Here is a 24,938-nt window from a genome sequence, read left to right as displayed (position 1 = left end):
AAAGAACAACAACAAAAGCTTACAAACTTGCCCAGATTCTGTCATCTAAACTCCTTCAAAAAATATTCTGATTTGTTCTAGAAGTTGTGCAAACCGCACTTAAATTCCAACAACACTGTGTTAATTTTGCTCAAATGCAAGCTGAAAACATATTTTAACATCCTGTCAGAATGAGATACTAAGAGTGTCGATAAAATGACACTAAAATAAATGTAAATTTAGATTGCTGTTACAAGTGGCTGCTTGGCTCTGGGAAGACGTTAGGTTGCTATAGTATTTTCCATAGCAACTTTGCATCTTATTACATAAATATTCCCTCAGTGTCCTTAAAACCTGCTACAGAAACAGGATTAAATCCACTCTCCTATGTAATGATCCTGCATCAAACCTTACCAGAATGAAATGCCCAGAAAACATAATAATGTGAAATCTAGATAATGATGTTCCTGGCAGTCAGTAAGCATCAGGGTACTTTGGGTTGCACACAGGCGGCAGTGCGGTGACCCTGTACCGCTCCCTGGCCATGTGTCTTAACTTTTCCCAGGGCAAGACCTCGGCGGCTCTCCCTTTCTGAAGACTGGTTGCTAATGTCCTCATTCTTCACTGCCTGCCAACTGCCTTTCAGCCCAAGCCCTCCACCAGGCTCAAGGGACTCATGGCGCTAAGCAAGAAGCCAGGGCCCGACAGGAGCTGGGAACATGGTGGGCTGCCACACAGGAAACCTTGTGGGGACCCCACCCAGGTCTAAGCTAGGATCAAACAGGTATGGATTGTTTAAGAACTTCAGCTAGGCCTCAACTGAGTTTCACGGAGGTGTGGCACAGTTGAGTAGTTAAGAGTATTAGGGAAAGCCTTTGGTCCCGTAGACACCAATGTCAGCAACACAGATTAATCTTACATAAAATACCAGATTATTGGAAAGTTTGTGCATATATGAGAGAGATGTCAAGAATCATGGCATTGATAGGTGCTACACAAAAATAGGATTATAAAGGGGCTTAGCTTAAAGACAGTTTAGGCTCCAAGTGTGAATTTACAAAACAAACAGTCTGGTTGGGCAGAAGGAGTGCTTCCATTGAAATGGAATCTTCCGCGACAGGATCAATTTAAATAGCATCTGTTTTCTTGCATTTAAAAGGTGAAGCAATTTACAAAAAAAAAGTCTACACTTTTCAGAAGCATGTCCATTATGGAAAGGGAATTGTAACTGCACACAAAATTAGGGAACTTAAAAACCCACCCAAAATAAACATTTATTCGAATTCCTTGGGTAAGATTAGCAAGATTAAAAAAAAAAAAAAAAAGAAAGAAACAGGAAATTCTTGGCTCCTTTGCAAATGAAACTCTGTTTAGAGTTTAGGAAGAAAGCAGGCTACTCAGCCCACCTTGCAAGATTTCTTTTATCCTCTTTAAGCCACATTAGTTCTGATTCATCACATCTCCTTGTTTGGCCCCCTTGGGTTCCCAGAAGGGAAAGTGCTTGTCTTTAATTCAGCGGTCACTGATGGACACACCCCACTGGTCTATTTCTCTTTCAGGAGATGGTGCCCTGGGCTGTCATTACATGTGAAAACAGCTTATCCTTCTATGCTTCCACTCAGCACAGACACCCCTGCCCTTGGCGTCTGCAGGTGCCCAGAGCTTGGATCCTGGCATGTGGCCTCAGACTGAGCCATCTCACTTTCAGTGTCTGAATTCTCTGGTCCTCTGCCAAGTTCTGAGCCAGTCTCGGGTGAGCCTACTTTTGGTTACATTCAGTGCTTCCTAAAAGGAAGTTTCTACCAGTGAGAATGATGGAGCCCCTTGCAGTGGGCCCCTTCAGTCAGCTGCTGCACCCTGGTCTGGTATTTAGTAACCCTCTCCTTCTTCTGTGCGTGGCTGGTGATGGGGTAGCAGTGAGACTCTTCTTAAGCTTGTGCCTGATTATAATCTTCCTGATGGGCATTTTTAAGGATCTTTCAGAAGCACTATCACAGAGAAAATACTTAATCAGAAAAAATAGGTTGTCCTGCTATTCAAAGAAATCAATGGGATGGTCAGAGTCCTATTATTATTATTATTACTTATTTTTTTTAACATAAAGCTTCCAGCTACATATATAACTATTCAGATAAGCTGATATTGCTAGTTCCAACCGAACCTAATTATGAGTTCCTAATTTGATTTAGTGGCTGAAAGATTTGGAAAGTCCTTGTCTGAATTCTTAGCGAAATTAAAAAAAAAGTTCCTTTGTACCTATGTTATGGTGAATTTTCATGAAAAATTGACATCTCAGAAAACTTCATAATTAAGAGTGTCTGCTCCTATAAAGAGCTCAGAGTTTAAATGAAATGTAGTTAAAATCCAAAAACATTTGTTTGTGTATTATGGAAAGGAATAATGATTGCCTACTGAGCAAGGGATTTTTTAGTTTCACTCTTCTAAAATTTGTGTTCAAAGTATACTCATCAAATATTGGGTGAGGTATACACACTATGTAGTGATGTTCATTTTGGTTTATAATAAATTTAATTTATTGGCTTTAGGACATCCCTAATATTTTTAACTTAAAACACTTTTTGTAAATGAGTCTTACACCCTAGAGGACAGGGTACCCTGTATCTAACTAACTCTGTGTCCCCTGGGTCCACAGCATCTTGAGCATACAAAATGTAGATAGTCAAAACAATGCCAGGTTACAGCTCTCGGGGCCATGGCCTGTTTGCCATGCGACACTGAATTGTGTACGTATAAAGTTCTGAACATTTTGTTTGAACATGCCTCTTTAATACTTGCCATTTCGATTCAATTAGAGCAAATATTCTCAGGGTTATCATCCTCCTATCAACTTCTGGGATAAAGCCATCAAAAACATTAAGATCAGAAGAAGGGGAACATGAAGTGAAGTCCATAGACTTTTACTGATTACGTACTTGGGGAAAGGCCCAGTGCCAGGTGTTGGAGGATGACTAAGATTACAAGCAGAGTTAACATTTACTGAGTACTTACTAGATGATCAACACTGTAAGTGAAGTCAGAAGTACCTTACATGCATTGACTCTCACAATACTAAAATGAATCGGGTTTTGCCATCGGAGGCCTTACAGTCTAGGATAGCCTTCCTCTTCCCTTTCTCCTTTTTATTTCCTGTGAACACTATCCTGCCCCACAGAGTCAACCTGGAGGGAGAGAGGGAGGAAGGGAGTGGAAAAGGGTAAGGGAGAAGGAGAGAGGGAAAGAGAGGGAGGGAGGAAGAGAGAGCGAGAGAGAGAGAAAGGAAGAACAGGTTCGGATTTTAAAGTCTGGCTTCATTTCAGTAGAAGGCAGACTAAACAACAATACATTTGAATTTTTATCAAAAATTATCTTCACAGCCTTCAGAGCAGGATGCCGATCTTCTTGAATGAATGCTTCAATAAATCTGTCATCATTTTAAAATTTATTAGCAAAATTCATTTTCATTTTTATAAGCATCTTAGTTTTGCTCCAGTGAACTCCTTTTCCTCTTTAAGATTCAACTGATGAAGAAGAGTGAACACCCCACCCCAGAATTCTATTGTAGGTATTGGAGAATTATAGCCAAAAATATACTGCAAATTATTATATATGGTAAAAAGCAAAAGTACAATGAAATATCCTTCATAACCAAAAAGCAGAGATACATTGAAACAATCTGATTATTTTTTAAAAAGTAAACCCAAGGTATCATATAAGTCCTTACACAATAAATTGTGACTTTTCTAAAAACCAAGCAAGTCAATTCTTTCCACCTCCTCCCTGTTCCCCCAGATAAAACCCATTACAGGGTACTTTTTGTCTTAGTATGGAGGTGACAAGCAAAGCTGGCCCTGGGGGACCAGAGACAGAGCACCCTGCAGTGGGTGCAGCCTCAGCACCTCCTCCTGGCACAGGCAGGTGACAACTGAAGGATATTTTCTTCTGGAATTTCCAAGAATTCCTGGGTCAGCTACTACCCAGGAGGTCTGAGGCAAAAAAACCCACTGTTTGAGCAGAGAGGAAATAGGCAGGGGATTCCTTAAAGGATGGAGGATTTCACTTCCATTTCAGGATTGGCAATTCCCCTGTTAGTGAATTAGAGTGCTACATTTTGAGAGGACTGCTCCTATGTAGGTGACTGGCAGATGCAAATATGTACCTAAAAACAAGTGATGTGTCACCTAAGAAGATACCGCTGGAAGGTGTTTCCCTCGGGCAACGGCCTCCATCCTCCCCTCTTCAAGCAACAGTTAGCAGGGATTTGTCTGAGGTTTGAACAAAAGACCAGATGGGAATTCTTGCTGTCAGGCTGTGTCCTCAAATATGCAGGGCTGAAAGCAAAACAACTGCCTGCCTTTGGGCCAGATCTTCAGGGCCCCGTGGAATAAAAAAGGTTAGTTGCCTTCCTTTCCCTTTCATCAGTCCTGTGCTTTCTTCAGAAACCACATGCCACATTCTCTGGTCCATCTCATTTTGAAAAGTATGAAAAGACTTTGAACTCCTCGGGGCCTGGCATTTGAACTCCGGTTCTTTCATCTCTTCCCTCAGAACCTGGTATACAACATGCCCTGCACTTTGCTCATTAATGCTGCTGACCAAGTAACAAGACTGGTGAAAGTTTTTTAAAAGTTCAGGCTCTACTTCACGCTCTCATCAGATGCCTGGGGAATAAACCGAGAGAGGTGTCAGGGGATCACATCTCCGTTGATGCTTCTGCAGCGGAGGCCGGGCCCTGATCCTACAGGCATATATGTGCTGCAAGACCTCCTCAGTGAGCATACAGTTCCTTATTCTGGTCCTATCCTAAGCAGACTATGAAATGATACACAATTCTTACACAATTCAAATTGACAAGTTATTGGAGAAGAAACATCACCAAAACAAACACACACAAAAGCCACAGGTTCAAATGAGAATTTCTGACTGACGCCATTCTTTTCTCCTACACCTACCTTGTCAGGACATTAAGAATCCAAGTTTCATGTCAACTTGCCCCTCATCCAGAAGCTTCACAAAGGACGAAAAGTGCTTTTGATAGAAAGAATTTATTTCTTTATTTGAAGATCTTGTTGAACTTAAGAAATTCACACAAATCCTTGCTCTCTTGTTTTGCTACGTGAAGGTATGTAGAATAGAGATCCTGTGCGGAAGGTGGTCTCCTCAAATAGACAAACCTGAGAGTAAAGCAGTCCTGAGGAATCTGCTCTGGGTTTAGTAGGAGACATATGTCATTGACACGTAAGTGCTGGGTTTTTTTCAGACGAGGGATATATGGCTTCAGAAAATAGTGGCACGGTGCCCACTTGTATGTTAAGCTTCTGAAAGATTAAAATGAGTGGAATTTGAGGGTGAAAGGGAAAGTTTCTAAGACAGTGGTTCTCAAACTTTGGCATCAGAATTTCCTACAGGGCTTACATCAGACTGACTGATGGATTTCACTTCCCAATACTCCCGTGGCCACCAGACATTTTTGATTCAGTAGGTCTTGGGTGGGGCCCGCTAACTTACATTTCTAATAAGTTCCTAGATGATGCTGGTGCTACTGGACTGAGAACCACACCTTTGAGAACCACTACTTCAAGGAAATTAAAGCCCTTTCTCTATATGCCTGTATGCAGGAGCTTTTTCTTACGATCATCACTCGCACCCCTGACAATTCTCTTCTACAGCCCTGGAGAAACAGAGCATCCTGACCACTCTGCAGTCTTGGTGACCTGATCCTTTTAGAGTCTTGATTTTGGCTTCTTAATAAATTAGCAAAGATCCTCGATTCCTGGTCACCTGTAATCTTTCTGTTAAAAAGTCTGTAACAGGTGTGTGTTTTATTCACTTGTACAGATGAGGAGACAGATCAAATCTATACCATCTCTGTAATTTTCTTTTTTGGCAATCATGGCAATGATGGTTCTTCCTAGGTCCTTTGGACAATGCCCTTCCACTCAGACAAGCAGTCTCCCTTGGTGTCTCATGTTTTGAATGAGCTTTTCCCTTGCCTGCTTTTACAATACCAATGGATTTATACATAATTCAATTATATATAAAACTCATTGTAAATTCAATTATATATATCCATTGGTATTGTAAAAACAATACCAATGAGCATTTTAAATCAGCAACTCCCAATAGACAGAGCACACAAAGCAAGGTTTTCTCTAAGCTTCTCTTCTTTTTACAACCCAAGGAGTGACACCCCTAGCTTGGTACCAAATGGGGCCAGCCTTTTAATTACAGGTTAGATGACAGAAGATTTACGGGAAAAGAAGTCTAATTCTCCAGCATGTTGGCTCGGAAGCTAGAGAGCTTCTTCAGGGCTTAAACAATTCCCATGTAAGAAGTACACTGACTAAAACCAAGTTGTATCCATATTTTAGCATCAGCTGTGGCTGCCGTACTCTGGAAAAGGATTTTTATGGAAACAGCCAAACATCCCTGAAAAAAGCATCATGACCCCAGATCTGCGTATGGAGAAACAACTGGAACAATTTAAATCACTCTGTTCCCAAGAAGGAGTTTAAAGTTCTATTAATAAAAAGCAGAGTCACTCAAAGATGAAAGTTTAGTATAATTCAAATAAAAGTGAGTTATAGGGCCATTTCCCAATACTTATTCCCCATCTGAGATTTGGAAGATCATGATGATACCTCATGGGTCTGTGGCAGTTATCAGCGTTACCTGATTCATCGACTCTCATTTTTTTGGTAGGGCTGTCACAATTCTCATCGTCAGACATTTCCATTTCTTCCTCGCGGCGGATGCCCATGAGCTGCTCACTTTGGGCATTTCGGAGCTCCTGCAAGTAGAGGATGCACACAAGTCAGAGTCACAGACACATATGCTTTCCCCAATGGTCTTTGGGTATATATGACTGGCATATTAACATTCAGAATCCAAGGCTTTTATCTCCCAAATATAACCTCACCTAACCTAAAGGAGGTTCTGAGGGGTGTGGGGTAGAGGGTAGACCAAGGTCAGGCCTAGATTAATCCCTGCTCACCCATGACTAGTTAAGGGCTCTTTAGCAAATAATTTAATCTCTCTTGAGTCTCCATTTCCTCATTTGTACAAAGGGGATAATAACATCCACCTAAGAGGGCTGCAAAGATTACATAGAAATACCTGTTACATGGCTGGCACATGCACAGTAAGGACTTAGAAATTATGGTGAAGAACATGAACACTGGAATTTTAAAAAGGACTGTTCTGCCATTGACCTATGGTGTGACATTAGGAAGGATTCTTCATCTCTATTAACCTAAATTGCTCACTGGAGTATTATGATTAAAAATAGTTTTGAGGATGAAATGAGTTAATGCATGTACAATACTTGGCATCATGCCAGACACTTGGTTTGCTCAGTTGATAATGCTGGACATTATTATTTCTCATGCAAACACAGTGCCCCTGCATGTGTGCATGTGCTCATGTGTGATCACACACACACACACCATTCAGATATCCAAAATTTAAAATCAGTAAGATGTTAGGGAACAAAACACAAACAGATGCCTTTTCTTTTGTATTGCACATGGTCATGTAGCGGTTATTGTTTTTGTTGCAGTGGTTGCTTTGGCATCATGTTTAGAGCCACAGATCTTAAGATCACATTTTACTTTCTCCACTTATTAGGGGAGTGGCTACCATCAAGTTATTTAATTTATTTGAGACTTTGTTCACTCACAAGTGAGGAATAATAATACAAGCTGTTTGGATGCAGTAGCATATGTGAAAACTCATTGTAAAGAGTAAAGAATCACACAGTACATTTCTTACTACTGTGCCTAAAATCAGAACATTGTAATCACTTATGCTAAGTATTTATATTATTATTTTGTATCAAGGTGTATATTACATATTTGTGAATCCTTCCTTATTCATTCTGTTCTCTCACATGTACTATCTTCAGAAATACTTAAAACAGGCCGGGCGCGGTGGCTCAAGCCTGTAATCCCAGCACTTTGGGAGGCCGAGACGGGTGGATCACGAGGTCAGGAGATCGAGACCATCCTGGCTAACACGGTGAAACCCCGTCTCTACTAAAAAATACAAAAAACTAGCCGGGCGAGGTGGCGGGTGCCTGTAGTCCCAGCTACTCGGGAGGCTGAGGCAGGAGAATGGCGTAAACCCGGGAGGCGGAGCTTGCAGTGAGCTGAGATCCGGCCACTGCACTCCAGCCTGGGCGATAGAGCGAGACTCTGTCTCAGAAAAAAAAAAAAAAAAAAAAAAAAAAGAAATACTTAAAACAGGGGAAAGCCTCCATTATTCTTTTTTCCCTCTGTAAAGTCTCCAAATAAAAATCAAATAGTTAAAATAATTTCACGTTATGATCAATAAACATATGAGTAACAATAAAACTAAATTATTAAAACTATTAGGGGCATGACTTTAAATGTGGTTCCAGTGCCCATTTGATGGACATGCATATATCTCTCCATGTTGTGGGTTCTCTCAATTCTTTTCTCTCCTTAGCTCACAGATTTTAACTACAGCATGATGGAGAGGAAATTATTTACTGCTAACAGCATTTGAATGGTCAGCTCTGTACCCTGGGAATCACCCTTGCAGAGGACAGGGAAGGGAGAAAGCAGAGAGACAAGGTCCAAGGTGGGGTGCAGGGGCACCAATCAGAGGCAGCCCTGAGAGGCCAGAGGGATGGCAGACAAGGCCTCCTTATTTGATTATGCCACCCAGAAGAAAGAGGTGCCAATTCCATCTTAAATAACACCATCAGGCATTGGAGGCGAGTGTCACATGTGATTAGTGGGGAAATTTTTAGGCTGTGGACAGCTAATTTTTCTACTGACAAAGAGCCCAATTCCCAAAGAGGTGGCTTGAAAACACTTGAAACAAGGAAAAGTCAGGTGGAAAGAATAAATGCAGCTGAAAGGGCCTGTTGTTTAGTCCCTGCGATTAATGACAAACTGTCATATGGTAGTTGTTCTTGTGGGAAAAGGTGGTGGAAAAGAAAAAAAAATTGAGAAAAAAATGCTGAGGCTGTTTCCACAGGGTGCCTCTGGTTTAGCATTAAATCACTAGTACACTCTAATAAATCTGTAGAGGTGTTGCAGGTAATTAACAGATGCTATACATGGGAATGTGGGAAAAAATCAAGCCAATTATCAAGCTTATACGCAACTGAGAAATCATCCACAATGTTAAATTACCAACTGGTATTTAATCAATTAAGCGACATGTGAGAGAAAAATCACAGCTAATTTAGAATTCTGGGTCCTAATGTATATCAAAAGAGGTGGGGAAAGTAGCAGGAAGGCACAAAGACCCTTCGCAGGAGCACCTTTGACAGCTGCACTCCATCTGTCCCTCTGGAGCATCATTTCTGTCTCCTAGTACCGAACAAAGCAAGCAGGCTTCCTTAGACCTGCATGGAAGCCTTCACACATCCTGCTCCCCACCACACCCGCACGGAAGAGGCAGGGTGAAGCGAAGGTGAGAAGCTGAGGCAGACGTGGCAGGAAGCGTGATTCGGATCAATATGTGACATTTGCTGACACTCACATTCTAATGATGGCCTTTTTATGCTCAGGTTTATTCGGTAGCAGGCCACGAGCCTTTCTCTCAACATTCCTTTTAATCACGTTTGGTTTTTATGTGAAGAAATACGCAATTCACAGATTGATCATTCCCAAATCTGAATCAGAGTTTATGGGCTCCAATTTGTGTTTTCATAACCCTCAGTTTGTATATTGCATCACAAGCAGAGGACTCTTTTTTTCAATCTTGAAAATCAACTTTGACCCGAGTCTTAAGTCAGAGTCAGGGAGAACATCAGGTAAGCACCCTGCATTTTTCTGGTCCCTGAAAAATTAAAGAGAAATCCCACCTCTTCCTTACTCATAATCTTGAACAGAAAAACAGAACTGAATCAGTCACCAACCACCATAGGCATTAGTGAACAAAATAAAAAATGTCCTTCTTAACAATAAATTGCACTAGCATTTTAAGTGTCACATTATTGTGAAGTCATTCAGTATTCACCATAATAACAGTGATAATAAAAATTCATTTGGTATTCATGTGGATGTTACATCTAGTGCTATTGGTATTCAACTGTAATTTAGCATTAGTTAATGGGCACTTAAAATGCTACCCAAATGATTGATCCCATAGCACTTTGTGATTCTTCAAACTCTATATAAAATACTTATTTTACAAGTGTGAGCCAAAATCATTAAATAAATAAACCTTACCTTCCATAAGTATGGGATTTTGAAAGAGGGGAATATCATTTAGAGAACTTTAATATTAACATGCTAGAGATGGAGAGGCATCCAAATGAAAAACATTCTTTCACTTAAAAAAAGAAGCAAAGACAGTATACTTACTTTTAAAGTACAGGTTCAAAGCGTACAACTGCTCTGTGGAGTTAAAAATAACAGCTGGACGACCAACGACTAATGACACATTTTGGTCCTTCTAAGTGGCAAGGAGGTCAAATTCTAGGCTGTTCTCTTTGGGGTAGATACTCACACTTCACACATGCATGGATGCTGAGGGGTGAACCCAGCTGGCCTAGATATTCACTCCCCTTACAACATTGGCTCTGGAGAGAAGTGTAATTGGACTTAATGGCTAGCATAGGGGACTCAGATGTTCCTTATGATGAGAAAATATGGACGGAGAGGCATACTTGTCCAAAGAGCAAACTGTCATCATCATGTAGAACACTAAAAAAAAAAAACCCCTCCGTATTTAAAAGCCAGTTTTCTATTGTAAGTTTCATTTTTCTTCAAAATAATTTGCTAGGGAAAGTGTCTTGGTTGATTTCTGAGATCTTTATTATGAATGGGGAAAGTTAGTTTCTCCCATTGCAGGGGAGAAAAACACTCTGTTCCTTAAGTGTTAAGTCAGCTGCTTTTCTGGACAAGGAACAAATCTCAGCTGCATCTGGAACTGACAGTGAGATCAGACAATGGCAGGCGGACTGCCCACTGTAACAGAAACCATCATGGCTGCAGCCATGCTATTCGCTGCCAATCCAGCTGTGTGATGGTGGTTAAAAAGTAATAATAAAATCACCAACCTCAGAATGCTTTCGCCAAATGTCTATGTTCTTGCGCTGGGCTTTCGAGAAATGGTCCCAAGCTTTTTGTCTGGTAGAAGCGTTGAAAACGGCCACAATCTGCTCAACTTTGGTGAACAAGGAAGTCAAACAAGACAAGTAATTTATGTTGTGATCACTATAGGGAAGCAAAGCAAAGACACTAGGAGTCTATGGATGATGTCACAATAGAAACAACATCATCAATATCCATCCAATTTGTGCCTTTCGTACTTACATTTTAGCAAGGTTGGGGATGTCTCCCTTCAAGTCTGTCTCCATAACTTTAGGTTAAAACAAATTCTAAGTATGACTGGGTAAAGGGCATGGGCATCTACTTGCAAGCATTCTTCAGCTGTTGTTTCAATATGTGATTTGGTCTATCTATATACCTAGATCTATAGATATATAGACACTGGTGTTGGCATCCAGATATACAGACAAAGTAATGCCAGGGTTGGGTGCAGAGAAGTGAAGCCAGGGAGAAGTGGCTGAACAAGGAAGAGCCAAACATATATCATTTTCTCTTTTGGTCTCTATCTCAAGGACTCAGTCATGGTCCTCTCAAGACATTATCATGTCCAAGTTCCAAGTTGGGACAACGAATAGCCGTGCCATACCTCCCTTCAATCTCAGGGGGTCATTTTTCCTCCTTGGCTCCTTTTTCTCCCCCCGTTGCACCTACTGCAGCCAGCCCTCCAGCCCTCTGGCAGGGAACAGGAACCATAGCCTCTACCTCAAGACAGACCAAAGCTCACCCAACCAGCGGCAATGGCATGCGGTCTTATTTCAACCACCATATGGCGCCCTCCATAGCTCCTCATGATCACATCCTGTTATCACTTTCACAAGGCTCCCCCCACCTTGGCTCCCAAACCACTTGAAGTTCTAACTCTATCATCTTGACTTAATTTAGTACTTCTGCTGCTTCCAGGCCTGGTGCTACTAGACTGGTAAATATTGAGGGGTTGTGAACAAAACTACATAGACAAAGGCATGGGTTCTTAGTAGTGGGTATTACGGGTGGGGCCAAGTAACTGTAGACTTAATCTTGCTTAAACAGTTACTGATCCAGTAAGCATGAGATTAAGGAAATTAAAGCACTGAATTAATCATATGATTAAACCTGAACTTCTACATTTTTAGTTAAGAAGGCACACTTAAAATTAGCTTCTCAAGGATTCTAACACCCTATCAACATAAATCTTTCATACATGATTCCCAAGGCTCTATTATAAAAAAGGACATCAAAGCTCTTCCAAATCTTCTGGTGTCCAAAGAATGTTAAAGAGCAATAGATTAATCCCCTCAGAAGAACAACACTCAGTGCCATAATTTTTAAAATCAGTACACAAAATAAGTGTATGATGGAGCAGAAGGAAAAAAGCAGATTCCATTCACTTACAATATCGTGAATACTTTTCTATGCTGATGAGCAACTACTTCTCAATCTATGGCGGATTTTCACAGAGGGCTTTTATCTTTTTGCTATTAATATTTTTTACTATTTTCCACTTCAGGAGAATCCCAACCCCAAATCTCCTTATTTAGCAAAACCTGTCATCATATCACATGATGAATTTATTTCACTCAATTTTAACAGGAGGATTTGCCTTCGGTTTGGCTCATACTCTCCTTGGGCACACGTGGCTTCCCTCCTCGACCTCAACTGGAAGAACTAAACACCAGACTAAACACCTGGGGCTGCTCTCAGTGCTAGTCTTCAGCTGACCACGGATCCTTAGTGCTCTGGTTGGCTGCCCTGCAGCACAGCCAGCAGAGGAGAGAACCTGTTCCGGTGGACCGCTGGGGCTTTCTGCATGTTTTGTCTGCACACAGGCTGGGATCATTGGGAATTTCAGCTGCCTTCTGTAGGGGCAACACAGAATAGTCAGCCCCAAATTTAGGCTGGCAGGGGTGGTGATCAAGAGGTTATTAAAGAGTAATGGGCTTCGTTGCTTATAATAACAGACCTCTTTGGCATCATTTAGAAGAGGAAGAACTATGATGTCCTGACAGCAGTCCTAAGGGGAAAGGAAAACATGGGTTGAGACTGAGTGTTTAGGTGGTAATAGTGAAAATTCTGACATCAATCAGAGAAGGCTGTTAATAAAAATGAAACACTAAAGGAAAGTATATCTGTTCATAAAAACGTGTAAGGGGCCACAGTGAATGAAGGTAAGACCAGTAATGCACCTGGAGGAGTACAGAAAAGAAAGAACTAAGAATAAGGACTCAATGGCCCAATAGGGCACAGGTTTAGGGGTAAAAGGAGATTCCCTAATATCTGCTCAAGCCATGTGCTATTAGATATTTACTGTTTGTGGCTAAGTGCCTCAGTTACTTAGAGCACGTTATTACCATATCCCAGGGCATAAGTTCATTCATTCATTCAACAAACATCTGGATTCCTACTAGCTACCAGGAACTTGACTAATTGCTAGAAATATATGATCAAGGCCTAGTCCTGTCCTTGATGCAATCATAGTCTCAGAAGAGAAAGAAAGACAAGCAGATAATTATCCTGTGCAAGAGAGGTGCAGACGACAGCTTTGAGGACACAGAGAAGAGAAGAGAGTAACTTAAGTAGATAGATGGAATGAAAAAACATTCCACAAATAAGGTAACATTTCTGCCAAGTCTTAAATAGTGAAGCAATGCTTGCTTGGCAGAGAAGGCAGGGGTGGCCTGTTCAAAGGCTGGTATAGAGTTGTGGGAGGAGGGGTGAAAGCAGCTGTGGGGCTGGGGCTGGGGCTAGTGTTAGGTATGAATCAAGAGGGACCATGTATGCTAACTCTGATTGGGAACTTTATATTGTAAATTGGCTTGGGAGAAATTACAAAGGAATGAATTAAGGCAGAGGCTCTGGCATGGAGTGTGGCACAGGCAGTCATGTGACAGGGAGACTTGATAGGAGGAGGCAGCTGACTTGCTACATGGGAGGAGAAAGAGTGGTGGGAGGTACCACGATGACTGGGGCTGGGAAGTACATCCCAAACTATGCGAACAAGCACCGGTGGAGGGCTGAGAAAGAAGATAAGGAATTTGCTTTTGGACATGTTGAGTTTGAGATGCCTGAAGACCATCCAAATGGAGCTGAAATACGGATTAGGGGTTCAGAAAGAAGTCAGAATTCAAAGAAATATGTCCAACATTTTCTGGGCCATTCTCAATTTCTTGTATTCTTTTTCAATAGGGTAATTAATTAGATGTAAAACTCAGTGGGATTTAATTTTATACTTATGAACTTATACACTTTTTTCCCTATACCAATCAAAAAGCAAAACAAAAACAAAACAAAACAAAATCCAACAAAACCCCAATAACTGTGTAACTCAGCTTATGTTTGGAAACCACCCACAGTATTCACAAAGCCCAGTTTACTTCTCTCATTGCTGGACACGCTGTCTCTGAACCAGCCGTTTGTCTTGCAATTGAAAGTTCTTGGGCACACACGAAAAAGGACTCTGGAGGAGTGCTTGGATCAGCATTAATTCATCATCATTAGGCAAAAGCACCTCTAAGAGTATGCCCTAATGAATGTCATTCAAAACAGCATATTTTTAAACTCATAAATCAAGATGACTACCAGTATTGATGTAAATACACTATTCAGTGCTTATAGCAGGAAACACCAGAGAGGAAGTCCATGAATTAGATGACTACTTACTACCTCTCTGGTATAATTCATACTACTTACTCTATCTATATACAATAAAACCTGTTAAGTAGTTACTATCTGAACAGGCTCCTCAAAACTTTGCTTCTCAGAGAAAGATATAACCAGCAAACAAGGTGGCATTGGCATTTGTCCAAAACAAGCAGCTTATAGAAGTTGTGCTGCAGGTAGAACAAATTGAGACTAACTCCCTACCCAATGCCTTCACCACCTTAGTGGTCTACAGAGTGGTGGCCAGAGGCCCCACACAATCCTGTATCAGACAAAAAGCATAGACTCTGTTCTGATTGCCACTTACTTATGCAAGAAAGTATACTCAAAAGTTTTGCAGGTAAAGGAATGTTTTTTCTTTGAGGGATAACATTTTCCCAAATCTTCTAATAGCAACTGAAAGAGCTCTCCATCAGAAAATTTAAATTTACCCCTGACACCTTGCAAATCTTTCCCCCCAATTCTGTGTTTTAATTGTTTTGCCTAAATTAGGTTATTTGAGGATCATAAGAAAATTAGAAATGACAAATTCTTCAGAAGTACGCCTGAATGCCAGTCTTAGATATCACAGTACAGTCCCTAGTATACCCAGCAGCTATAAATGACCCTAAGGGCGGGATAAACAGAGCCTTGATGAAGTTGCTAATCACTCCATACAGCTGCAAACCCTCACTAGTGGTTATTTATTAGTTTACATATGTGTATGTGTGGAGATACATACACTCACCTAGCATACATACATTACACACATATATGTATATATTCTTCCAATTTTAAACAAATCCATAAGACTAATTTAACAACTTTTTTTTTGCGCTTTTCCCCACCCCAAAATGTTTGGACATTTGCTGAGTTTACAGCATACTTCTTACAGATAGAGAAATGTACAGACTATCATGAGAAGCACTGGTCTTTAACCTTCTCAGGGAGGGAAAGCTCAGAACAGGAGGATATCCATTTAGCCAGGACAGACCACACTGAAGCAAGCTCCCTGGGAAAAAGCAGCCACTGGGCACAAAAGCTCAGATTTCTGGGCTGCACAAGACTCCTGAATTTTGAGCTCTGGGCAGTAACGCATGGGAAGTGATGAAAGAGAAAGGTTAGGGTCCTCCAGACAACACAAATACAGCCCTTTTCCCTTCATGTCCTGCTGACTGCATTCTTTCTCACAGGCCCGGCACCTCTTGTATTCCTTGTTCCAGCTAAAGAGCGGTGAAAGAGCCTTAATCCAGTTAGTGTTCCAAATATCTGGAGAAACTGATTAAGTCCTTACAGGCAGTAGGCTTGCCTAAATAAAGTACCTCAAACAAATCTTCCAAGCTTAATTTTTGTTTTTTAATGCTACCTGGGCTCATGATAGAGCCTCAACTCTGTAGGGTACAGAGGAAATTTTTTTTCCTTTAAGGAATAACATTTTCCCAAATCCTCTATGAATAGCCCATGAGAGATTTTCAAAGGCATATGACACAAATGAAATTGTTGACCTCTCCCACCCCAGCTTGTTTTTGTTGTTTTAAAATACTCATAGCTAGGGAAGAAGGGACAGAAGAAAAGTGTAAGGCTTTAGATGTAGTGCTGGAATTGGTGAGCCTTGGCTCTAGACTGAAGAATTATAATGGAGGGAATACAGTAAGTGATTCCAGCTCTCAGGATACCCAGAGGAACAAGACAAAGTCCAAGGGAGGAGCGGTAAGTGTCAGACAGCACGTTACAGGAAGCTGCTGCTGTAAAAGAGATTCCCAGGCAGAGTCCTGCACAGATACTCAGGTTCTGGGTCCTGAGCATGAAGGAGCTGGCAGTCAGCCTGGCAGAAAGCCCGGGAAATAGGGAATGAATACCGTCAAACCCATACTTTAAGAAGGCATGGACCGGAATTTCAAATTGAGCAGGAAACGGGCATTCTGGGGTTTTGTCTTGAAATATGTAGAAAAAGCTTCATATGACATTGTGAGTCCATTACAGCCCTTTTAAACCCGAGGCCAAAACACCAACAGCAGACATCGTATTTCTGAGCTTCCCAGCTAGATGAGGCCAGATACTTGTTTCTTTTATGGCAGCATCCCCAATGTTTTTGGCACCAGGATCTGGTTTCATGGAAGACAGTTTTTCCATGGACAGGGGGTTGGGGATGGTTTTGGGATGAAACTGTTCCACCTGAGATCATCATTAGTTAGATTCTCATAGGGAGCGCGCAACCTAGATCCCTTGCATGCACAGTTTGCAATAGGGTTCGCGCTCCTACAAGAATCGAATGCCACTGCTGATCTAACAGGAGGCAGAGCTCAGGCGGCAATGCTCACTCACCTGGTGCTCCCTTCCCGCTGTGCGGCCCAGTTCCTGACAGGCCATGGACAGCACTGGCCCAGGGGCTGAGGACCTCTGTTTTAGGGAATGGAATTTGAATAGAATAAGGAGAAACCTACTGATCACAGTATATAAAAAATAGGATGTTTTAAGCAAATTTCAAGCAAGCAAGAAATGATCAAATTGTTTAAATAAAACAGAAAGATATTAGGCATATAGTGACTTTTAAAGTTTTGCATCACTCCAAGTATACTCCAGGGAATTGTAGAGCCCTTTATTAATGCATATATTTAAAAATTTTGGAAAGTAACAATCCAATCAGATTATAAATCTATCCATCAGATTATAAATCTAATAGTTCCTCAAAATATATAGCATTTATTAAGCTTTTTAAATCCAATAAATCTCCTGCCTAGATTACCCCTACTGACTAAATGAAAGTAATATATGTACAGAAGAAAAAAGGGACAATCTAAAAAACACAAGTCTACCTTCCCATCTTGACAACTCTACCAATTTCTCTTTTTAAAAGTAACCAGTAACCACTATTAACAGATCCTAGCATATCCATCCAGAAAATAAGGTTATGCATAGAGTACAAATGGTGTGTATTTTTCTATGAGAAACCTTTTTCACTTACACAAAGGAGCTAATATTATATATGCTATTCTGTACCTTGCTTTTTCCACTTAACATCTCTTGGAAATCTATTCATATGTATGTTATCAACAAGGCTGCTATAAACATCTTCCAACATATCGTCTGAAATCCTTACATAAATATCTTTATCAAAAATTCTTAGCAGTAGAAAGGCTAGATAAAAGAGCACCTGAAGTTTTAATTTAATTTAATTTAATTTAATTTAATTTTTTTTTTTTTGAGGCGGAGTCTCGCTCTGTCGCCCGGACTGGAGTGCAGTGGCCAGATCTCAGCTCACTGCAAGCTCCGCCTCCCGGGTTTACGCCATTCTCCTGCCTCAGCCTCCCGAGTAGCTGGGACTACAGGCGCCCGCCACCTCACCCAGCTAGTTTTTGTATTTTTAGTAGAGACGGGGTTTCACCGTGTTAGCCAGGACGGTCTCCATCTCCTGACCTCGTGATCCGCCCGTCTCGGCCTCCCAAAGTGCTGGGATTACAGGCTTGAGCCACTGCGCCCGGCCTGAAGTTTTAATTTTAAAAGGTACTGGCAAGTTGCACCCTATGTCCCTGAAGTGTTTTTCAGTTTGTTTCTCTTCCTCTTTGCCAACAGTGCATAATCAAATTTAACTTTTGTCATTCCTGATAGATGAGAAAAGGCACAAATTACATGGTGACCAATTGTCTGCACCAGTAATATGTTTGCAGTTTCCATTACAAATAACAGAAGCAAGTCCAGACTCATTGAGCCTGCCCCGTATTCAGTTGTTGGCTCGATGCTAAAAGTCATCACACAGCTGTAGGAGGAGAGACCTGGTTTCTGGGGATCTTTTCTTCTTTGTGACCCTCAAAATGGCAACCCTGATCTCCTCTGGGTCTCCACTAACTCCCTTAATGGTTATGACAATCATATAATGGTGGTAGGAGATTTCTTTCTTTTTGAGACGGAGTCTCACTGTCACCCAGCCTGAAGTGCAGTGGCATGATCTCGGCTCACTGCAACCTCAGCCTCTCAGGTTCAAGTGATTCTCCAGCCTCAGCCTTCCAAGTAGCTAGTATTACAGGTGCATGCCACCACACCCAGCTAATTTTTGTATTTTTAGTAGTGACGGGGTTTCACCATGTTGGCCAGGCTGGTCTCAAACTCCTGACCTCAAGTGATCCACCCGCCTTGGCCTCCCAAAGTGCTGAGATTACAGGCGTGAGCCACCTTGCCCAGCCCTGTGATAGGCGATTTCTAATTACTTAGCCCTTACTGGGCCAGGCACCATGCTTGATGATTTAAAACAGTAGTTATCAAAGTGTGGATCCTGGATCAGCATCATCAGCATCACTTGAGAACTCACTAGAAAGGCAAACACGCAGACCCTAGATCTACCGAAGCAGAAACTCTAGGGATGGGGTCCAACAGACTCTGCTTTAACAAGCTCTCTGCATGATTCCAAGGCATGCTAAAGTTTGAGAACCTCTGATGTAACACATTATCTTAGCCAAGTTTTCCAACGACCCTCTGAGGTAGGTGCTAGTATGAATGCCCATTTCACTGATGAAGAAACTGAGGTTCACTGAGATGAATATTTACTTGTTTAAGGTCTTATATTTAGAAGTGGTGAAGTTGGGAATGGAAATTACATCTGTCCAACTTCAAATCATGTATTTATAACCATTATATGATGGACCAAAGTCTTATGAGCTCTGTGGTGTGTGATGTGCTAGACTTTGTACATATTTGGATAAAAAGGGCCAAATATGCAGCTGGTCCTTGAGCTGCTCAGAGTCCCTGGGGGAGACAACACATACATGATTGAATTGCAAGATGAGAACTGCTTAAGAGAGCTGCAGAGGGCACTGAGGGAGGCCAAGAAAGACTTAAAGGACCCCTTGGCTGAAACTTGCAGATAAGTTGAATTTTCAATGCAAACAAGCCAAACATTGGAGGTTGTGATGGAGCAGGAAGCTGCATTTACCTCTCTACAAAAGTGTATTGAGGAACATGAGAGCCACAGTGCAGAAGAATCAAAGTGTCTGGAAAAAGGTCCCTACTTCTTTTGTGTCTATCAGGCTGGAACCAATTTCTCTCAGTGTATGCCCTCAGCCTTCTCATTTTGTCTAAAATCCAGTCTGTCCTACTTTTTTTGAAATAAAAGTCACTGAATAAGCCTCAGCAGGTGAAACTTAGAGAGGTGGGGCCAGGGGAATGTTTTTACGAATACAACCGTGTTTTGGGGTTGCATGTAGAGGGGAATAGGGAGTTGGGAAACCTGTGTTGGTCAAGTCTTAGCTCCATCACTAATTAGCTGTGTGACCTGAAGAAATTGTCTATCTGTTTGAATCTCAAGGCAAAGCGGGCTGGACTAGACCATTCTGAATCTTCTTTCTGGTTCCGGGAGCCTTTAGAACAGGGCTTAGCAAACTTTATAAGGAAAGGAACAGAGAGCAATTATTTTTGGCTTTGCAGGTCATACATCTACCTTGCTATAGAAGGTGTCTACACATAGAAGTGGTTTGTCTCCTTAAATAGAAATCCTCTCACTTTGTCTGTGGCTACTCTTTCATGATTCTCCCCAAGTACAGTTTTCTTTGGTTGGAAAACAAACACTAAGTTGTACTTCTCTTTCGGTTATGCAAAGAGTCAAGAACACATCATCTCTGCTTTAAAGTAACTCTACTAACACCTCACTTTTCCTTAATTTGAAAGTGTCCTGGCTTTAAAAAATCTTTGTAAATTTTTTTTTTTAATGCGTGGATTTTGTCCAGTGTAACTCAGAGACTATTTCCCAGAGTCCCCCAGTGCTATCAACACACACTCCCCTCGCCTGACGTTGGGCCGTGGCTAGAGTCCAGTCCTAGACCTGGGCTCATATCAAAGTGACCGAGTTTTCATCTTTAGCTCCCAGAAGTTATACCTTTCCTGAATTGCTGTATTTTACTTAACATGCACTCCAATTCTTTATTATTCCAGAGTGTAAGACTTGATTTCTATTTTACATTTTGGTATTATTAAAGATATTTTTTAAAAAACATAATGATTTGACTCAGTATATATATTTTCCATGAGACTGAAAGGAAGGATACCAAAAAAAAAAAAAATAAATAAAAGACTCATTTCAGTTCTGGCAGGCATAATGTCCTCCACCATCACCTTTGGCATCCTGTGAAATAGAACATTCTGTGCTCATCCTTGATGTTGGAGTTTTTACACAAATTATTTTCTCTGGATATTTATTCCCTAAGACCAAAGAGGTATTTTTTTAATGGAAATAATGTTTCCAACACTTAATGCATTGGCAAATACAGCCATCAGTACAATTTTGAGGAGAAACAGAAAACCCGTCACATTGCTAAAGCAGTTACGGGGAATTTTTTTTCCCATGGATGAACTACAGCAATGACTGCTACAGACATGGGAAAACATTTTAACACTTCATAAAATTCCTTTTTGACAGCAGGGGACACAGAAGCCAAATTTCCCTCGGTGGAAATAAAAAATGTTTGGCTGAGATGTTCCTAAGAAGTAAATGATTTCAGAAAGAGCTTTTCAGGCAGAAGAAATGTGGACGAGGACACCAATCTGCCTAAAAGGGGGATCACAGTACACAGAGATCAGAAACCCCTCACATTTCACTCTAGCACTTAGCACACAACCTGACACTTGACAAATATTTGTGGAATAAATTTAATCATTCATTCAGACACTTGAGGCTTTTACGATTTTACCCAAGAAGATAGATGAGGGCGTGACAGTGGAGAACTGTCAGTGCCCTGCGCAGCTGTCTTTGGCAATAATTCTGACCAATCTTCAGCACCTGCAGAATCCAATGCACATAATCTCAGGGTCGAAATGGGGCTTAAAATTCACAGAGTAGCCCAAGAGGAGTAACCTTCACAGCAAGGTGTAGGCAGAACATTTGCACAGAGTAATATCTGATCACCTGTTCTATGATCACGTTAGGAGCTTTGAACTTCATGGTTGGGTCCTGGAAGATACCTGTATTTAGATATCCAGGGATGATAAAGGATTCACTGGTTGATATGATAAGAACTGTAGAATCTTAAGGGTAGAAAGGAACTTCAGGGGATTATATGGTTAAACCCTCTTATTACAGAGATGAGAAAAAGGAGACTTTAGTTGCTTAAAAGACTTTCCCAAAGTCACAAGGCTAATTAATGGTCACACTTGGATTAGAACCAGATCTCTCTGCCTAGTCAAAAGTCTTTCCACCATCTGCAGTTTTTAAGACCTAAGATGAGGTTGATGCCATTTCCTATCACAAATGTATAAAGCAAAGTTGCATGATAGTTCTAACCTTTCCAATCTCCAGGTTGAAATAATATTGATAACAGTACTCTAATACCCCTACTGTAAAATTCTCAACTAAAGTATATGCTGTGTGCTCTACTTTAAAGAGAATGGCATATTAGAGCTAAGATCATTGAGATCATTTCACTAATGATCTAAAACAAACAAACAAACAAAAAACACTTAGGTTGTGTTCTGCAATTATTAGGTTCTAGCCCAATTTTCAGCACTGCCTTCCTTTCCACCTGTGATTGGTCAACAATCTTTTTTTTTTTTTTTTTTCCTGAGGTCTTCTATGTGCTTACAAGAATTATGCCAGGTCCAGAAGTGGCACAGTGAGGTAGAAAAGAGAACAGTAAGTGGCCCATATCTCTATTTAGACTAAAATCCTGCTAGAGGGAAAAGCAAGCAAACAAACCAATAAACTTGACGCACATAAAATAATTAGAAAGTAAGTGCTCAAGTAGATAGTCTTAACAAGTGCTGCAGAAGGTAGGGGAAAGGGAGATGATTATGGGTTATAATGGATAAACAAGGTTTCATGGAGGAAATGTGATAGAAGTGGGCTTCAATTTTGGCACTTGGAGGAGGGGAAATATTTCAGGCAAGGGAAACAGCAGAAGCAAATGTGTGGAGGTTGGAAAGAGGGTAGTGCCAGAAGTAAATACTTCATTTTCTAGCCAGATAGCAGCATTTATACTCAGTGTGATGTCAGCACACCTCTTCAACTCTACCTGTAAGCTGTACTTTCACATTTATAATATTCTTTTCATTTTACACACACACACACACACACACACACTTAGAAAGCAAACTGTACAAGGAGCCAAGAGTCTTGATTCTAATCTGCCCATACTAAATACCCAAGGCCTCTCACGTCTGCTCTCTGAGCCTCAGTTTCCTCCTCTGTAAAATGAAAGGGGTTCGCCCAACCCTTTAAAGTCCCTCTTAGCTCTAACATTCTATAATTTCTGCTTTTTATCCATGCTCATTATATGGATGGCACATATTCTTAAATTAATATTAATCAACCTTCTGCACTGCCGCTGGCTTTCCCATTCGCCTTTTCTCCAGTTTGTTCCCTTCTCTCTTACTAGGAAGCATGTTGGGAAAGTAGCAAAATGGGGATATCATGGAGTGTTTAAATTTTTATTAGATATGTGTGTGCTGTAATTACAAAAAGGCAAGCAAAACTTATCATCTTGGCATGCACATTAATAACTGAATGCGGTAGTCCATGCTTCCTGAACTTCATAAACAGCTCCTGTATGAGCTTTGAAATGACAAGCTTTGTTCATAACTGAGAAACTGAAAGTGGGCAGGTCTGTGGGGAGTTCCTATGAAGCACAGATTTTTAAAAAGCGAAGATCAAAACTCCAACGTCTCTGAGTTGGAGAACCTGGGGAAGTTTCTGGCAAATGGACGGAAATGACATAAAGATGAGACTAGGATGCTAGTCTAGTGACATGATAAAGATGATTTACCTGTGCCGAAATTTTTTTTCTCTTTTTTTCTCTATCTAGCAAATGAGGTCTATCCAGCTGTCCCAGAAGGGAGGAGAAAGCCCTAGGTGCCACAGCAGGATAGACGATGTCCTCATTTAACGTCTTTCATATCTAACTGGACATCCATGGTCAGAAGTGAAAAATCACCCCACACAGAAGTGAATGGATGCTATACTCCCCAGACTTCTGGTGGGGTTTAGTTACAGTCCCCTGACACTTTAAGCCAAGGCTTTGCTAAAAACAATGACTGTTTGATATTTAATAGCTGGTCCTGGGGTGAAGACCAGAGACATAAAAAAGTTAGAACTTTTGCAAATATGGACGAAACTAAACACCATCAAAGCTAGAGCTGCTGGACTTTGATGGAGACCTTTAAATAAATCACAGCTTATTCTGTATGTTATTATAAATGACTTGTGATGTTTTTCAAAAAGCTTTTGTAAAGCACTGAACTTCAGGAACGATATCTCAGCTTTCTTTCTCCTCAATGGCTGGAGAGCAATCTAGGCCACACATGTGAGCCTATGAATCCTTTCCAAATGAAAGCAAGAACAAGTACACAAGCACGGAAAGGAGATAGGTGCATCTAATCCAGCTCATGGATCACACCTGAAGTTTCCCTTGTCCTATACAACCAACTGGTTATTTCCAGCAAAATCCATAAGGGGACCCACATGCTTTTACCGTGCTTTGAATTCTGCAATGTACCTGAGCTTCCCTGGAAGCGGCTGAGTGAGCCCTCCGTTTGGGATACCCAGCCTGCTCCACTAGTTAGCTAGTTTGCCAATACACGTGCTTCCAAACCACCTCATAACAATTTCCCAACATTCCCCTCCTGTCCCACGAAGTCAGGAGATCAAGACCAGCTTCGCTGTTTAGCGAACAGGCTACCATGGAATGCCATGAAGGAAGGCACTGACACTGGGAAGATCTTTTGGCACTGACTCTGAGGAGATCCCTTATGTGGGAGGGAGCAGTCAGGGCTGCTATGGAATAACCAGGAGATTTCCAGCCACCTGGAAGAAGGAAAACTGAGGTGCAATCCCTGAATACTCGTGCTTAACAATTCTCATCTCATTCTAAGGGAAGAAGCCAAAATGTGATTCCTGTGGTGTTTGCCAGGAATATTAATGCAGACAAATGGGGTGTGACTGGTTCTGCTTTCGGAAAATGCAGCAAGTGTGTCAGTCACTGAGGACTTTGGCAGTTATTGTTTTACCAGCATCCCCAAAGTCCTGACACCAAACACACCTTACCACACTGAACAGCGCTGTGGAAACAGGAAGTGCAGTTGAAACACAAATATAGCTTCACTAGAGAGAGGGAAACTTGGGACAGGAAAGGAGATGCGTTCGGATTAAAGGATGAAGAGATGTGTTACCAGGTTAGTCAGGTTACTGCTAATCTTTTCACAGATTGGGTTCCTTTTTGCAGTCCTTTTTGTAAGAGCACATAGAAGAGAATGGAAAGTTCTGAGGTTGCTCAATGAGAT

At 41.2% G+C, this 24,938-nt stretch overlaps 1 protein-coding gene and 1 long non-coding RNA gene across 7 annotated transcripts in view; one reads left to right on the top strand and one right to left on the bottom strand.

The window, feature by feature from the left end:
* Positions 1-24,938, bottom strand: part of ENOX1 (ecto-NOX disulfide-thiol exchanger 1) — a 587,079-nt gene that overhangs the window by 113,384 nt on the left and 448,757 nt on the right. For all 5 annotated transcript variants that reach the window (XM_030922273.1, XM_030922275.1, XM_030922274.1 and 2 more), the window contains 2 exons: positions 11,015-11,121; positions 6,649-6,766 (listed from right to left, as the gene is read on the bottom strand). In XM_030922273.1, the coding sequence (XP_030778133.1) occupies positions 6,649-6,766; positions 11,015-11,121 (225 nt within the window). The remainder of the gene's footprint in view (positions 1-6,648; positions 6,767-11,014; positions 11,122-24,938) is intronic.
* LOC115894587 overlaps positions 1-24,938 on the top strand; it is a 176,554-nt gene that overhangs the window by 146,787 nt on the left and 4,829 nt on the right. Inside the window, exons 2-3 of one of the 2 annotated variants that reach the window (XR_004054714.1) lie at positions 1,539-1,732; positions 5,099-5,214. The exons of the other annotated variant lie outside the window; for it this stretch is intronic. This is a non-coding gene — a long non-coding RNA (uncharacterized LOC115894587). The remainder of the gene's footprint in view (positions 1-1,538; positions 1,733-5,098; positions 5,215-24,938) is intronic. 2 annotated transcript variants of the gene reach the window in all.

Source organism: Rhinopithecus roxellana, chromosome 18 (assembly GCF_007565055.1).
Source record: "Rhinopithecus roxellana isolate Shanxi Qingling chromosome 18, ASM756505v1, whole genome shotgun sequence".
Taxonomy (NCBI): Eukaryota; Metazoa; Chordata; class Mammalia; order Primates; family Cercopithecidae; genus Rhinopithecus; species Rhinopithecus roxellana.
Note: the sequence above shows the minus strand (reverse complement) of the source record. Positions and strands in the feature narration are given on the sequence as shown.